The sequence below is a fragment of the Taudactylus pleione genome, unplaced genomic scaffold (assembly GCF_031769625.1).
Source record: "Taudactylus pleione unplaced genomic scaffold, aTauple2 ptg000259l, whole genome shotgun sequence".
Lineage (NCBI taxonomy): Eukaryota > Metazoa > Chordata > Amphibia > Anura > Myobatrachidae > Taudactylus > Taudactylus pleione.
Genome location: NW_028284661.1, coordinates 4,372,876 through 4,390,661, shown reverse-complemented (window position 1 = coordinate 4,390,661; position 17,786 = coordinate 4,372,876). Strand labels below are relative to the sequence as shown.

The 17,786-nt window shown below is 43.3% G+C and overlaps 1 protein-coding gene across 6 annotated transcripts in view; it reads left to right on the top strand.

Moving 5' to 3' along the window:
- FAM184A (family with sequence similarity 184 member A) overlaps positions 1 to 17,786 on the top strand; it is a 350,858-nt gene that overhangs the window by 244,553 nt on the left and 88,519 nt on the right. For all 6 annotated transcript variants that reach the window (XM_088480987.1, XM_088480985.1, XM_088480982.1 and 3 more), the window contains exons 5-6: positions 8,475 to 8,672; positions 10,393 to 10,515. In XM_088480987.1, the coding sequence (XP_088337113.1) occupies positions 8,475 to 8,672; positions 10,393 to 10,515 (321 nt within the window). The remainder of the gene's footprint in view (positions 1 to 8,474; positions 8,673 to 10,392; positions 10,516 to 17,786) is intronic.

Genomic DNA, 17,786 nt, shown 5'->3' with positions numbered 1-17,786 from the left:
GCCTTGTGGCCAAGTTGCAGCTTTGGGAACTGATGTGTAGTTGGCTGAGGTGCAGCCTTGAGACCAAGTTGCAGCCTTGAGGGCTGACGTGTACTTGGCAGAGGTGCGGCCGAGTTGCTACTGAGACAGTCGTGAGAGTCTTTTGCCAAACTGTGGCACTCAGACTCTGTTGTACGGTTGAGACTGAAATGAAATGAAATGAAGTTCATAACAAAAGTTCACTCAAACGCTGCAGTGCGATTGAGACTGCTGAAATATAAAAAATAAAAGTCCACTTCAGATGCAGCAGTGCGGCTGAGACTGTTGTGAAGTAAATAACTAATAGTCCACTCAGACACTGCAGTGCGGCTGAGAACACTGACATACACGCTGGACAGGAGGAACTGGAACACAACACGAGGAAGGTCTCCACACACAGGAACCGGAAGGCACGTACTGAACGCTATCACCGACATCCAAGCCGAGAACTAGCAAGGAAGAAAAAGGAGAAGGATCCAATCTGAGCAGAGCGGAGATGACGGAGTGGCCAGGTAGGAGGACCTCACGAGAAGCAGGCCAGCATCCTTGTCTCATAGCAACAGGTCTGAGAGAGCTGCCCGGAGCACTGTTGTCAGACAAGACGCAGCGGCGGTTTGTGACAGGGGCCAATGTGCAGTTGAAAACAAATAGGTCGTACATTTCTCAATATAACCATGCAAGGAAAAGAGGCATGTATTCACTTATATGCGTGGTTGTAACAGAGGCGTATCAAGAGAGGAGGGGGCCCGTGTGCAGTCTCTGTCCTGGCCTCCTCCTTTCTAGCCGCCATTGCAAGAAGTAGACTCTAACGCTCTGCCAGAGTCTACTGCACATGCGGAGGTCTTCAAGAATATAGTGCCGCCCATTTTCCATGAGCAAATTGCCAGGAAAATGACTGCTATGTCATTTTTCCCAGTGATTTTGCAGCACTGACGATGCAGGACTCTGGAGAAGTAAGTACATGTATTCAAGTTGTGTGGTGTGGATACACCAGTGGGCTGTAGACATCTCGGGATGGGACCACATCTGCACCTGTAGTGTATGTGCCTGCTTTGTTACAAGTTATAGGGCTCTATTTATTAACATTATTTTTACTAAAATAAAGTCAAAAAGGGTGTTTTCACACCTACATTTACTAAAGGGCAATTGGAGTATAATTCGTAAAATTCTACTCCAAACCCTAATTATCACATATTTTTAGTAATCCGATTACATTTCCCATAATTATAATGGGAAATGTGATCTGGCCAAAGTTACTAAAAATAAAATGTGAAAAAATACCCGGGGGAAGCCCTGTGATAATAACGCCACCTGGAGATGGCGTTATCCAGGGTCTCCCCCAGTTACCGGACTCCTGCTCTGCTCTAACAGGCAGAGCAGAGCAGAGCTAATTAAAAAAAAGTAAAAGAAAAACTTGAGTGATCGTGGCTCCGGCGATGTCCTCCTGGGCTCCGGTCAGCTGATTCACTCATCCTGCACTGTGACCCGGTATGCTGACCGGGTCACAGTGCAGGATGGGAGACCAGCTGACCGGAGCTCAGGAGGACATCACCGGAGCACCGATGACTGGACCGAGGGAGGCAGAAGTTCGGGGGGCGTCGCTGGGGGGTGGGGCACGAGAGGGGGCTTGGTCAGCGGTGGCCAGTTGGCATGCGCAGCAGCTTGTTACTGTATTTTTTCTGAAAAATAGTGATAAGGCTGCAGAGGGGATTCGCAGGGACAGAGCTTAATCGCAAGCTCTGTCCCTGCAAGGGATTTTTAATAAATCCCTGTGATATTGCCTGAATTCGCAATGTGAATTCTGTCGGTAATATTACACTACAACCGCATTTTAAATGAGGATTGTAGTAAATAGAGCCCATAGTCATCATTATAACATACATCTTCCTTACTAGATGCAAAAGATTTGCTTCCAAAAAAGGAGTATTTTCACTTACATTCAAGGCCTGCATACCCCCAATTGTGAGAAAACGCTCTCTCTGGACTTTGACTATACGAGAAACGTTCTTCCAAACCTACAGTAGTTCCACCTCTTCTGTCATAAGAATCGATGCACCACAATTGAATATAACTCTGTATAGCCACATTTGCATGTGTTAATTTTGTGAGCATTGAAGTCACACAAGATAGACTACATGAACAAGCTGTTAAATTCTGCATTAGCCCCAGTGTGTCCGAATGCATTCTCTCTGTGGGGACTGATTCTGGGTCCAAATACAATTTGCTGACTTGAATGTGTTTTTAACCTCTAATTACGTATGATATGTACCACTAAGATTTTAGGTTCTGCATTCTTAAAAATAAACAATCTGCAATATGCACATGTATGGCTACAAGATCTATCACCTTCGCCTTGCTCAAAGACAAAATTAGATTCTTGGAAGACTTCACATTGCTTGGAAACTTGCCTGACTTTTTGATTTACAATCTATTGTAAATTAGCAATTTATTTGAACATTTCTATCACTCTAGAAGCCAACATAGTTCCTCTAGATCTCAACATTGGAAGCATTTCATCCCCTTTCAAAATGCTAATTTTGACAGTTTACAAGCATTTGAATACATTCTCCTTCCCTGAGAAATTATTGTCGGGAGCCAATTGACCTTGATGAAAAGACATAATCCTGCAACATCTTTGAAGCGTTTGATATGCATCTGCACCCAGGAAAATGCATGTAAACTGTACTTTAGATGGTACATGGTCCTATCCAGGATACATGTTTTTTCTCTAATCTGCTCAAATTTATGTTGGCATCAATGGACCCAAATAGTATCTTTGCCCACGTCTATTGGCGATGTCCCAGTCTGAAGCCCTTCTGTTTTGGGAAATAGTACATTGATCTAATCTGTTATGGTAACATGAGTCTTTTATCTGTCTCCAGCCCCCCCTTCCCCAGTAAAACTTGCTATTTCATTGAGCCAGTTGCAGCCGTAACTGTACTGTCTACACTGTGACCGGCAGTATCTTCCCATCGGAAGCGCAACCTGCCAGTCACGCACAGGGCAGGCAAATCCCGGGGGGAGGTGCTTTCACCCCCTGGTACTGCCAGTCTGGGCTGCCATTAGCATAGAGCGACTTACTGTGGAAGCCACTGCTCTGCCTTTCGAGCAGCCCTACATGGCTTCTAGGGCAGCGGTGGCCAACCTGTGGCTCTCGAGCCGCATGCGGCTCCTTTGTTTGTAAAATACAGCTACCCCCCTGGAACTGGGATCGCTGGTCTCTGCAGCGATCCCAGTGATGCATTGCCCGGGTGACGTCATGATGTGAGGAGCCTGCCCTGCACACCTGCTGGATCTAGTTAGATCCAGTCAGAGTGAGGCAACATCTGCGGGAGCCAGAGCCAGCTGTCAAAATGCCGACAGCGGCATCCCGATGCTCAGTATCGTGACAGGGGTTGCTTAAATATACTAACCCTCCCCCCTTCTCCCCCTAACCCTCCCTTCTTCCACACTAATAACCCTCCCCACCCCGCACCCAAACCCTCCCCGTTAGTGCCTAAACCTAACACTCATCCCTTGGTGCCTAAACCTAACCTTCCCCCCTTAGTGCCTAACCCCCCAGCCAGTGGTACATAACCCCGCCAGTGGTGTCTTACCGTAACCCGCTCCCCCCCCCCCGCGCGGCTAACAGCTAAGACACCCCGGTGTACTTCCGATCGTGATGGCAGCTGTTGGGATTCCGGTGTCAGGATCTAAACTGGCGTCTGGATTTCAATGCCTATGTTTAGTCCCGGGTCGAGCTTCTGACGCCGAGATTTCAACAGCCGGCATCCCGTCTGCCGGCAAACTAAATAATCTCTGGTATATAACCACAGAGATGTAGTCACAGTGGGAGTGCCAACCTATATTTATACTACTATTTTCAAGCTCCCTTTTTCGATTTTATTCACCACCATCATCTGTCACTATCACCTTCTCCATACACACAGGAGTCTCCATGGCATTTTCTGTATTATTCGGTAGAACACTTTTGTTTAAAGTCTTGTATAATGTCAATGTATTTCACCAGCCACAGTAGTTAACAAGGTAGGTCCTATTGCTGTTAATCCCCTATAACACTGCGAACCTCAAACCTGGGTTTTGGATGGTTACTGAAAATGTAATAAACCACACAGTTTTACATACCTTCAGTGGGCAGATCCCTAGGTCTCCAATCATCCAGCACTCAAATAGACACTCTCTCTCCTACTAAAATACCTTCTTTTTTTTTTAAATACACTGTGGTAGATTTTTTTTAAAGCTTCTTAAAATGAAAAGTGGAGGTGTTACCCATAGCAACCAATCAGAATATGTCTATCATTTTCTAGGATGCAATAAAGAGAGAATCTGATTGGAAACTTCACCAATTTCATTTTTGGAAGCTTTATTAAATCTACTCCAAAGTGGCTTTTGATCCCCCTTCCTCATGAACTTCATATTTGCTGCTGGTTTGAATTAAGAGCTACTGAGCTTATGTAATAGCCTTTGAGATGCAGGAACTGGCGTAATTCCGGGGAGAATTCCTGTATTTTTAATTATTACATATGCCCCTTTGTTTTTGCTGGCAAAGTAGTTATCTGGGTGACATATGCAAAAGCAAATTGTGAAATCTTGATTATGTCTCCGCTTTGCCCTGTAAGTGATTGTCAATATATAGATTGCCTTAGCTTAAACTTCTCCATGATTTCCTTCTCTATTTTTATGTATTTCAGGAAAATAAAATCCAAGCTTATAGAACAGTACAACTAGATACCAATGACTGTAGAAGTGCCAAATTTTTATACATTTAAAAGTATCATTGTTTACAGCAATCATAATCATCAGCCTAATGATGATAAATAGTGTTTTTATAATTAAAAAAAAAAACATTTGCCTCCACCCCAAAGCACTTACAGTATAGGCTAAAAGGCATGGTGTCCCCCTGCAAAGGCTACAACCAGCACTAGGTTAGGCTGTAGTTCATTCATATTTTTCATCAATATAGTTAATTGTGGTTAAATTCCATGTATGATTCTATATATGAAAATCTCACAAAAAATATCATGGAAGCATTTTCACACTTTAAACAATCAAAGAGAAGCAGCGCGAGTGTTGGGAAGCGCCTAATTGTTATAACACTTTCCCTAGGGAAAGGGGGCGGGTCCTTTTTTTTTTTTGCACGCCAATCCCCAAAGAAAACTCCATGCTGTTCATCCTGCCCTATCCAACCCAAAGTATGAGTGCTGGGGATGGCATCACTTTTTGTTTTTTGGAGTTGGTTGCAAAGGTGTTTGCTTCTGGGATAGAGAAACTGCAAAAGAAATATCACGTGCAGGCATATTTGTGGCTGTCTTTACCTCTGAATAAAAAGCAGGTTTACTGTGTCTGGTCTACATTTACAGGCCACTTCAATCCACAGTTCTGCATCTTAAGGCACATGCGTATACGTAGTATGAAAAAGCCGATCTTAAGCTTAAAAACAGGGTTTGCAACCAGGGCCGTAGCTAGGGTAGTGTGGCCGGTGCCATCGCACAGGGCACCACAGGTCAGGGGGCGTTGTTTGGGCCTGTCAAATTTCTGTTTATTATCATTCTTGCTTGTAGCTTCCTCTTATTTCATCCCCAGCATCTCCTGGTCTCTCCTATCTCTTCCCTGGCCCTTCCCCATGAGGCCATGGCCCTTTTTTGGGTGCTAAATATCCCTTTGAAAAATTAGGGGGGCGCCAATGCTCTTTCTGGCACAGGGCACCAAAAAGTCTAGTTACGACTCTGTTTGCAACCAACTCTATGGGGCATGTCCAATTAGCTGCAAGATTTTTGTGGCTGAAATTAACGTGCCTATCGTATCCAATTTCCGATTAGCGCACCATCCAATTTAAAGAATAACTTGCGCTGTCATTTTTTATGTTACTAGCAGCGTTAATTATGTAAAAAAAATGAGGAAATCAGCCTGTACCCTAAAAAACTGCAAACAAATATTGGATAACATTATAGATCTATTACTGGGCAAAATCAAAATATTTGGCGCTCTTAAAAGGTTTCAAATGGTTGATGTTCCCATTGTTAACAACGGTGAAAGAATAATAGAAAGCATGTGTTTTTTTTTAGCACGTAAATGCTATAGTTAAATTTGGAGTGCATAGAAATGCATGTAAGGTGATTTTTGAGTCATTTTAAGCCACTTTAAAAATTGGTTAAAAGATACCTGTTACTCACTCCTGCAGTTACCTGTCCCATCCATACAACACACCATATACCTGTCCCATCCATACAACACACCATATACCTGTCCCATCCATACAACACACCATATACCTGTCCCATCCATACAACACACCATATACCTGTCCCATCCATACAACACACCATATACCTGTCCCATCCATACAACACACCATATACCTGTCCCATCCATACAACACACCATATACCTGTCCCATCCATACAATACACCATATACCTGTCCCATCCATACAGCACACCATAAACCTGTCCCATCCACACAACACACCATATACCTGTCCCATCCATACAACACACCATATACCTGTCCCATCCATACAACACACCATATACCTGTCCCATCCATGCTACACACCATGTACCTGTCCCATCCATACCACACACCATGTACCTGTCCCATCCATACAACACACCATGTACCTGTCCAATCCATACAACACACCATAAACCTGTCCCATCCATACAACACACCATATACCTGTCCTATCCATACAACACACCATAAACCTGTCCCATCCATACAACACACCATGTACTTGTCCCATCCATACAACACACCATAAACCTGTCCCATCCATACAACACACCATAAACCTGTCCCATCCATACAATACACCATATACCTGTCCCATCCATACAACACACCATATGCCTCTCCCATCCATACAACACACCATATACCTGTCCCATACATGCTACATACCATATACCTGTCCCATCCATACAACACACCATATACCTGTCCCATCCATACAACACACCATATACCTGTCCCACCCTTACAACACACCATATATCCATGTCCCATCCATACAACACACCATGTACCTGTCCCACAACTTTTAACCCACTATTCTGCACTATACAGAATATCACCCCAAATATAATTGTAATTATTAGCCACATTAAACTTCTTAAAAACTTCTAATTGCCTAATTAATCATTAGAGGCGGTGTCCCAGTGGTTCTGAACCAAGGGCCTGATTCTTTACGGATCGCTATTGCAATCGCAGCTGCGATTATGCACGCAATTCTGCTGTGAAAATATGCTAATGTTTGCAACTGCTCACCCAGCATAGAGACGCCCACTACCGCTTTCTCACATCTGTAAGACCTCACAGTCCTGCGTATACATCGGTAACATTGAGTAACATCGGACCCTCACGCAGAATTACAGCAGGTCTGACCCGTCTCAGAAATTGCAACTCATCGAACGCAGAGAGTACTCAAGTTATGAATGCCGTCACAGTGGCTAATTTTTGCACGCTTAGGAAATTGCGTTCAAACGGACAGGCACGCCTGCGTTTCTCCAATCACTCCCTGATCACCACCTCCAAATGCTGAAGTCCCGTCCCTCACTCTGCGATGGCTTTGAATCTGCAATCGCAATACTGCCCGGTGTACGCACACTGCGATGCATGCGCAGTACGCACCATCAGGCGATCTGCGTACGCTGCTGCAGTTGCGATCCGTGATGAATCAGGCCCCAAGTACCTGCATTTCTACCTTAAAATATGGATTTTCCCCGGCTTTGCACCTGCTCTGGGGCTGCAAGTAAAAAGCTGTGTTAAATCCTGTTGAAAATTACTGCAGCTAAATCTGCACTTTTAATTGAATACCGAAAACCTTGCGCCTGACTGTGCTAACTAACAAATAGGGTTAATGCAGCTAATTGGATGTGCCCCTACTTGACCTACAAAGTGTGCATGTACAAAAATCTATTTGTTTTACTGCTTCAGGACTCCAAGCGTGAGCCAGGGCTGCTTACACTTATATATTTTATGAACGCTATAATGGAAACCTATATACATTTTTTCTCTGAAAAAGATCTGAACACTTGCTGTTACAGTGATTGTTTTTAACAGTGTATTGATTTATCTTCTTTGAACTTTAATCATTGTGCATTTACACAATGTACATTCCAGCAGCAAACACTTTTCTTTGTTGGCTGTCTAGACTTCTATTCTATTTTTAGACATAAACAAATGCCTTCAATTTTACATATATATTGGCACACTTCTAATAATAGTTTAACAATTGGTTTCATATACCCACAGCTCTGTTTTCTGTGTATTTCTGGTAATAAATCATGTATGGCAAGTCATAGAAAAGAAGTTTAAATGATAGATCTATGAATTCAAGTAAATAACTATGAAAAATAATATATGTAACTTTTTCAAGGCTGATTGATGAGTCTAAAGATTGATGTATGGAAGAGCAATATTATAATGTTTTTGTCTTGTCTCATTCTTTGCAGAAAATCAATGAAGCAAAGCAGACCCAACGCGAATGCTACGAGAAAGAGCTGATTAACCTGCGCATCAAATTTGAGGAGGAGACGGTACAGCTAAAAGAGGTTCATGCAAAGACGTTAGAGGAGATGTCATGGAAACATCAAGCAGTGCTGGAGGCAACACACTGCTCTGCAAATAAGGAGAAGAAGAGGCTACAGATGGTGAGTCATAGTGAAGACAGACACAACACTTAATTCAATGCCGCTGCTTCTAAGCTAACAGTGAAATGTTTATTTTACAGCCTCTAAATGGTTTCATTCATAATTCATGGACAAATTGGTTGCAGCAGAATTCCTAAATGTTATCTTATTGGCTGTAATCTGTAAAAGTCAAACTCATAATAAAAGATTCAATAGATTCTGACCCCCCCCCCCCCCCCCCTGGTTCTTGTTGTGTAGTCTGCAGACAATTATTGCTGGTTTTAGGCACAAGGTAATAAAGTGGCATCAAAATAATAACATGTCAAAGTAGAGATTTCAACAACTATTGATCAAATAAAAAAAAATCTTACTTCCCCTTTGAAAATCAAATAATTTATTATAAATAAACCCACAGAGCCTGAATTTCTGTGTGATATCATGATGTAAATGTCACCATTACAGCAAATGGGTTTAAACTAGGGATGTGCGCCGACCCCCATGTTTTGGTTTTGGATCTGGATCTCCCCTGGTTTTGGCTCTGGATTGGTTTTGCCAAAACCTCACCTCCGTGTTTTGCTTTCGGGTTTTGGTTTTGGATCTGGACTTGTTCTTAAAAAATCAAAAAAAACAGCTAAAATCACATAAAATGGGCCTTTTTTTGTTCCAACAGTATTAATAACCTCAACAACATTTATTTCCAGTCATTTCCAATCAATTTTGACCACCTCACATTATAATTTTTTTCATCTAGTTAAGGCTAAAGGGTTGCATCCAGCTAGCTGGCTGACTAAGCTAAGGGACACAGTGGGCAACACTAACATGTGGCAGTTCAGCTTCCAATTTCAAACACAGATACAGTGTGTTATACAGTGTGGCTTGGATACACCAATAGTGCACTTACTTTGACAGCAGTGTCGGCAGAGCAGGGGTGCCAGCGGTGTCCTCAGTGCATGTGTGCTAACAGTGTCGTCAGTGTTGGGGTCGCTGACGGTGTCCTCAGCACGTGGGGCACTAGTGCTGGGGTGCCGGCAGTGTCGGCAGCGGTGGTGTCGGCAGTGGGGAATGCTGCCAGTGGGGGGTGCCGGCGGTGTCAGGCAGCGTGGGATGGCAGGCGCCATCTTCTTTTGCTTCCTGACTGTGTGCACATTTTGCTTAACGCTGATTGGCTGAGAGCCGTGACTCTCAGCCAATCAGCATTAAGCCTGCTCAATACAAAACCTCACGACCCGACAGCGGGATTGTGAGATTTTGTCTCGGGTGAGGGATCCGGGGCAAGCGGGGAGATCCGAAATTCTAGTGGTTTCGGTTCTCTGAGAACCGAACCCACTCATCCCTAGTTTCAGGTAAACAGTGATCACATTGGATTTTATCCATTTAGTATGCTCCAATTTTCAATGATATACCAGATGCAGAGAAATACATTGACTGACCAAGAGGTCTGCATTGCCTTTTCATTAAGCATGTATTATTGAAATAATTCATAAAACACATATGTAATTCTGATTGAATTACCTTTTATACATATATTTCTAAGCAAAGCATTAAGGTGATACATTGTTACTTTACAACATTTCCAATATATCAGGCATGAGAAAGCTGACATCACTATTCTATAGTCTTTCCTTTCATTCATACTGTACTTTGGTTAACCACAGCATTGTGCCACGACATTTGCTAAAATGACAAAAAGAAGAGTCTGATCTGTAAATAGTATTTTGCTCACATATGTGACTCTACACAGGAACTTCAGCACCAATATGAAAAGGAGAAACTGGGTTTGGAAGAAGAGAAGAATCAATTGATGCAACAATTTGAAAATCTCAAGGAAGAACTGACCAACAAGCTGACAACAGCCAATCAAGAGGTAAGGCACTCAGTTCCTAATCATATAATGAGTTTAACTCTGATCCACAACAGTGTTCAATAATGTCAGTAATGTAAACAACATACATGGGGGTATATTTATCAAAGTTTGATTTTACATTCGATCTAATGTTCGATTTAGCTCACCTCAAATTGAATCAAATCGAATGTACAAATCCCTCATCAAATCCCACATTTTCTAAAATTCGGTTTTAAAAGGCCTTTCTAAATCAAATTCGATTTGGTTCCATTTTGAACAGTGATTTGATGTTCGATTTTGCATGCTCATGTGCAAATCGAACATCAAATCCCACTCAAAATCGAACCTCAAATCCTCAAAGTAATAAACCTGCTTCATGCTTTCATTTTTAGCATGAGCAGGTCTAATTGACACAGATGCATGCATAGATCAGTGAGATCCATGCATGCATCTTTGTGTAAAATGCCTCCGTCTCTCTCAGCCAATGAACATCTCCCACCATTGACTTCAATGGTGAGAGCCGCTAGCTAACCTTTAGTAACCTTGCGGTCCTCACCATTGAAGTCAATGATGGGAACTGTTAATTGGCTGAGAGAGGCGGAGGCTCACCTCTCTCAACCAATGAACGCTCAGCCCCAGCATTTCGAAGAGAAATGCTGCGGCTGCTCTGTCATTCAGGAAGTACCGTCCTTAGAGGACGGAACAGTTCGTGGTTTGTGCTCCGTGTTTTCTTGTTTTCAGAAAACCATGGATGCCTACTTGGAGAAGAGTACCGTCCAGGTATTGTAGGTGAGTATGTGTGAGTGTGTATGTGTGTAATAAGCTTATACTGTCACAGTGATTGTGTCTTGTCTTTATTTTAACATTTCTTTACAGGTGAACTAGAGGTACCAGCGGGCCTTTAATGCCCCACATGCTGGTACTTGTGGTTCTCCAAGTACCAGCATGCGGGGGAGGCTTGCTGGGACCTGTAGTTCTACTGGTAAAGACAATGCTCCAAATGTAATAGAGTGCGAATTTGTAAAAAATGCAAGTTTAGCGCTAAACTCGCTTTTATTACACACTCACAAATGTAATAGGGTGCGACTATAGTAAAACTCAAATTTTTCGGGATTTACTATAACTTGCTAAAAAGCATCTCGCATCCAGATGTTTTACCATTCTCAAGATGGAACTTGGGCAATGTAATAGAGTGCGAGTGCTTCACCCACACATATTATTGCTTGAGAAATCGCAAAAACAATAGACCAGCTTCAGGATAGCGAGTTTATCCTGAGCAGGTCAGAGTAACACAGAAACATGCATATATCCATGAGATACTGTGCGTGCATGATTCTGTCTGTATATTTAAAAAATAACATTAAAAACTTAATAAAATTATGTGCATCCCCCCAGAAGCATAACCAGCCCTGGGTTCTGTACAGCTTGTCCTGGTTCTGAAAATACAGGGGATAAAATGCATAGGGGTCCCCTGTATTTTAAGAACCAGCACAAGGCTTTGCAGAGCCGATTCTGGCTGTGGAAATACAGGGGACAAAATGAGTAGCGGTCCCCTGTATTTTCCATAACCAGCACTGGACTTTTTCTAGTGGGGGAATAATGCCACAGCAAGGGGAACCCTTTCACCGGGTCCCCCGGCCAAAGCATTAAACCTGACCGCTAGTCTGGGGTGCCCTGGAGAGGGGGACCCCTTTATTGGGACGTCCAACCTCCCCAGGGATCCCCGACCTGGGCTGAGTAGCAGTCAGGGGTAATGCTTTGGCCAGGGGACCCGGTGAAAGGGTTCCCCTGGCTGTGGCATTACCCCCCCCGCTAGAATGAGTCCAGTGCTGGTTATGGCAAATACCTTCTCATTTTGTCCCCTGTATTTCCAAAACCAGGACTGGCTCGCTTAGCCCAGGGCTGATTGTGCTAAATACAGGGGATGCCTATGTCTTTGTCCCCTGCATTTTCACAACCAGGACTGGCTATGAAAAGGCTGGGGCTGGTTGTGCTTTTAGTGGGGACCCCACATAATTTTTTTAAAATTAACACTCTACAAGCATTTTACTCACAGATGCATGCATGGATCTCACTGGTCTGTGCATGCATCTGTGTCAGTCAGACCTGCTCATGCTAAAATAAAAAACATGAAGCAGTTCAATTTATTGGAGATTTGAAGTTCGATTTGGTGTTCAATTTCAAATCAAATATTCGTAAATAGGTGACTTGTGTGTTGGTCTATGTAAAAGGTACAATGTTTTTCCGATGTTCGATTTTGAGTGGGATTTGAGTGAAATTCGGATTTAGGTTCGATTCGACATTCGATTTTGCCTTTAGTAAATCTCCAAATGCAAAATCGAATGTAAATTGACAGTCAAATCACTCAAAAATCAAAATTGAACTTTAGTAAATATACCCCATGCGGTTTATGAGTGAGCACAATACCATTTGGTGTGACTTACTGTATTTTCACACTGCCCAGAAAGTGAACACACGTCCAGAAAGTGAATCCACGCAAATGCCCAATAGCAGAGTGACGCATTATAAATGTGATTGATTTTTATGACCGAAGAGGCATTCATATAGGCAAAGTTCAGTAAGGGCATGTTCATGCAAATGCGTCTTATTCAGACTAGCTGTTAGGCTTATCCTTTCAGCAGGTGCAAATACACGATGATGGTGACTTGTAGCAAAATAGGTGCATATGCTACCCATGGGATCTGTATGCCTCTCAGATGTGTATGGATATGCAAGGAAATATGCATTTTTTGCATGCACTATTTTTTTGCGTAGTTTATGTCCATCTTGTTAGCACTCTGCATCAGGCCCGTTGTGTAATTGTGGTTGGTCAGTTTGGCTTAATTTACCATCCATTGTATCATACGTGGACCCCAAAGTCCACAAACTAAATGGGGCAGACTAGATGGGCCAAGTGGTTCTTATATGCCGTCAAATTCTATGTTTCTATGTTTCAAAGTAGTCGCTGAATATGATCAATATCCAATATCACTGAATCGGATTTGAACAGGTATGGAGGAAAAATGGGTCAAACGGTATGTGTGTTGTGCAGTTACCCATGAAAAGCTTTATCTTTCTCATGGTCATCAAAAATCATCATTGTTATTTGATCATGCACGTGTGTGGTCAATGTACTGATTGGTTCTGAAGCAGTGGTCAGATTGCATTGTGTGATGGCAGAAAACAAATGATTGCCTTTCCCTTAGGTTTACTCAGAACCTTTGCACAAGCCCTACATTGTTTTATTTCATAGCTGAACGTGGAATTCTTAATCTGAGAGGAAGGATGTCTCTGGCAATGCTTAGGAATGTCTGACACTCAACAAGACAATCAGTATGTCTGTCAAACCTCTCAATGTTGTCTTTGAAGGACCATTGTAGATTTGTTAAATATTATGGACATATCAAATTATTCTCCTTTCTTCATATCTTTTAAATTGTAGATAAAATATCTAAATAGTCACAATGCTGAGAAAATACTTGTTTTAAAAAGCATAATCTCATTTAAGCACTGTTCAGTTATGGAGAGTACCATGACTCACATAGTTTTGCATTGTGCTACTATAGTGATGGACACAGCTATTGTACATTCTGACCAAAGCAGGAAAAATTAGTGTCCACAACACAATCTCACCCAATTATCCCCACCCATGGCTTTAGAGGGGATGTAGTCATGTACCGACATCGGAATCCTGCTGCCCGTATTGGGAATTAGTATGAATGACCGCTGGCCCTATGGCTTATCAATGTGGATGATGGAGTCCACCTGAGCAGTGTCCTACTGCCCTGGGCCCCACTCCCAATATCTCTCCCCCTTTCCCCCCAAAGCAGTGTCATAAACACTCTGAGCCCCCACTCCCCATGTGTTTCTGCCTTCTGCCCTCCTCCCAATAGCAGTATTCTCAGCCCTGAGCTCCCACACACCCTTGTCTTTACCTCCCCCCCATAACAGGTCATCAGCCCCCACATCCCCACATATATCTGCTTCCTCCTCCCCCACATAGCGGTATCATCAGCTCCCTGAGTCCCTACTTCCCATGTCTTACTCGCCAATAGCAGTGCCATCAGCCCCCACTCCCCATATGTATATGCCTCCCCCTCCCCTATAGCAGTATCATCAGCTCCCTGAGCCCCTACTCCCCATTTATTTGTTTCACCCTCCCACAGCAGTGCCATCAGGCCCCACTCCCCATATGTATATATCTTCCCTCCCCCATAGCAGTATCAACAGCTCCCTGAGTCCCCACTCCCCATATGTATCTGCCTCCCCCTCTCCCACAGAGGTTTCATCAGCTCCCTGGGCCCCTACTCCACATGTATTTGTCTCACCCTCCCACAGCAGTGCCATCAGCCCCCACTCCCCATATGTATATATCTTCCCTCCCCCATAGCAGTGTCATCGGCTCCCGAGCCCCTACTCCCCATATGTCTTTGTTTCCCCCTCCCATAGTAGTGCCATCAGCCCCCACTCCCCAAATGTATCTGCCTCCCCTATTCTAGCTCTTACCTTTTTCCTGTGTAGTGGAGCCGGGTCTGTCAGCAGCTCCGCGGGTGTTGCCTGGCTTCTCCTCTGCACTCTGCAGTAGCTCGCGTCAGCCTCACAGGCAGAAAGTGAAAGTGAAACTAAAAACACTTCCTGTCTGTGTGAGATCCCTGTTGCTGCTTCAGCCAACTGATCTCTCCTGCTGGCTGCCTCGGATTTCCGCACCTGAACAGCTCAAAGAATCTCCGAATCGGAGACCTGGCCCTCTGCCTTCTCCATAACAGTATCCTCAACAACTGGATCACTATCCTCACCAACTGGATTCCTCGCCTCCACCTCCCTATCCTCTCTTGCCCTACTCCTGGCAGCCTGCATAACAAATAGATATCATTGAACAATGTCCCAGGTGTGCTGGATGATCGATATTGATCATCCAGCACACCACAAACCCACCAAAGATGGCCAATGGTCCCTATAGTAACCTGATCGATATCGACCAGGTTGGCCTGCATACACGGGCGATAGACGATATCGTTATCGTCCATACGTGCCCGCACATCACAGGTCGTTGGCCACCGAAAAATGCACGATATGAATGCTAACCATATGATCAAAATTATTATCGTTCATATCGTCCATTTTAATTGTACCGTGTGTACACACCATTAGTTAATTTTCTGACGCATAGTAGTACACTAGTTTACGTTATGCCCCATAGTGGTGCCCTAGATTATTTTATGAACCATAGTAGTGCTCTAGTTAATGTTATACCCCATAGTAGTGCCCTAGTTTACATTATGTCACATTGTAGGGCTGCCAGTACACATTATGCCATACAGTACCCCCAATTCACATTATGACATATTGTCCCCAGTTCACATTATTCCACATTTCAGTACCCCCAGATCACATTAAGCGACACTATAGTTCCTCCAGTTTAGATCGTACCACATTACGATGTCCTCCATTTCAAATTATACCACATTACAGTGCTCCTAATTCATATTATGCCACAATATAGTGCCTCCACTTCATATTGTGCCACATTACAGTGCCACAAGACAGTGCCCTAGTACATTTTATTTAACATTATAGTACCCTCCAGTTCATATTAGACCATATTGCAGTGCCCAGTTCGGATTATGCCACATTACAGTACAACCTTAGCAATATAACATCCAGTACACACAACTATCACTGAAAATGGAATGCCACTCCATTTTTATGTAATTTTTTCCTTTTTTGGGGTCTTTTCTTTTTTATATACTGGTTAATAAACTAATACTTTTTTAGAATTTATGTGCAATCATTATTTATTTATATCTTTTCATTTGGTTTAGATTGAGTTCTTATATAGAGGTGGTGCGAACTATTGTTTTTTTTTGTTTGTTTTCTCATTGTAAATACACACAGAGTTTGTTTTAGTTTGCTGCAACCCTATATTTAATAGCAAAGTAATTTCTTATGGGCACGGGTGCCAGAATTGTTCTCCTGAATCATTATTGGCTATAGCCTCCTCAAGGATAGTAAGAAATGTGCATGCAGTATATATGCATGTTACTGTACATAATGCATTTCACAAATAGCAGTACAGACATAGAACAATTTTCTGCTGTACATATTAGTAAGTATATCATTAACTGACAATCTTTCCGGCAGAACCGGTCAGAAATTGCTGGGTCCACAGGAGAGTCCGGTGAGTCAGAGGAGATCCGTTCTGCACATGTGTAGAACAAATTTCCTCTTCAAAAACACAGCGGGGCGGTGTGGTTGCATCTAGTCAGCTGAAGCACTGATGGCTGCATTCGCATCCCATAAGTCCATGTCAGTTAATTGTTTAAAACAAAGAAAAAACGGAGATTATATTATTGTTTACAACAAATTTTTTACTTTGTTTTCATATCTACCACCTTTTAGTCAAGGACTCACAGATATGAGGGGCTTATTCATTAACTGATAAATGGCCCGGTAACCATGCAGAAACGTAGTTTACACATATTTAGATTACTGGGCTATTCATCATCAGGGGTCCCAAATGGACCCCCTGATATTCAGAAAACTCAGAAAACTGAAAGTTTTCAGAATTTGCTGCCGAGAACAAGCACCATCTTCAGATGACGCTTGTTCTCAGATCCCCGCTCCGTTCTATGGGAAGGAGTTCCGCGGATGTGAAGAAGGATCCGAGCAGATCCCTCGCCGCCACCTCACTACCTCCCCGGCGGATGTGCGCGTGCGTGACCCGAGGTCACGCATGCGTAGCCGGGATGACGGGGAGGAGGTAAGTAACACAGCTGCTTCTGTAGCTGCGATACTAACAGAGGGGACAGCTGCTTTTCGGAGCACCGGAGCAATGATGAATTGCTCTGGTGTCACGTTTCCCCCACTGCGAGTTGGATACTTAAGTATCCCTCGCAGCAAGTTCAATACTTCATCATCGGAGGCCATGCGGCCTCCAATGATGAATAGGCCCTGAGTATCTAACTTTTGTCTTCCAGATTCACTATTAGGCCAGAGTGCAATACCATTTGCATCATACTTGCAAACTTTCCCCGATTGTCAGGGAGACTCCCTGAAATAGTCTAGTAATCTCTCTGATTGCATATTTTAGGGAAAGGGGGCCTGGACTGCACACCCTAGCTCTTTCTAATTTGATGTACTACCTAGCTGAGACAAAGTACTACAACATAGAAAACAGGGAGAGCAGTTGCACCATACATCTAGGGGGGTACCTAACGCTCCCCCTACTGCTTATCCCTAACCCCTAGCTCTAAAGCCCTACACACAGAACGATATTGCACATGATCCGATGG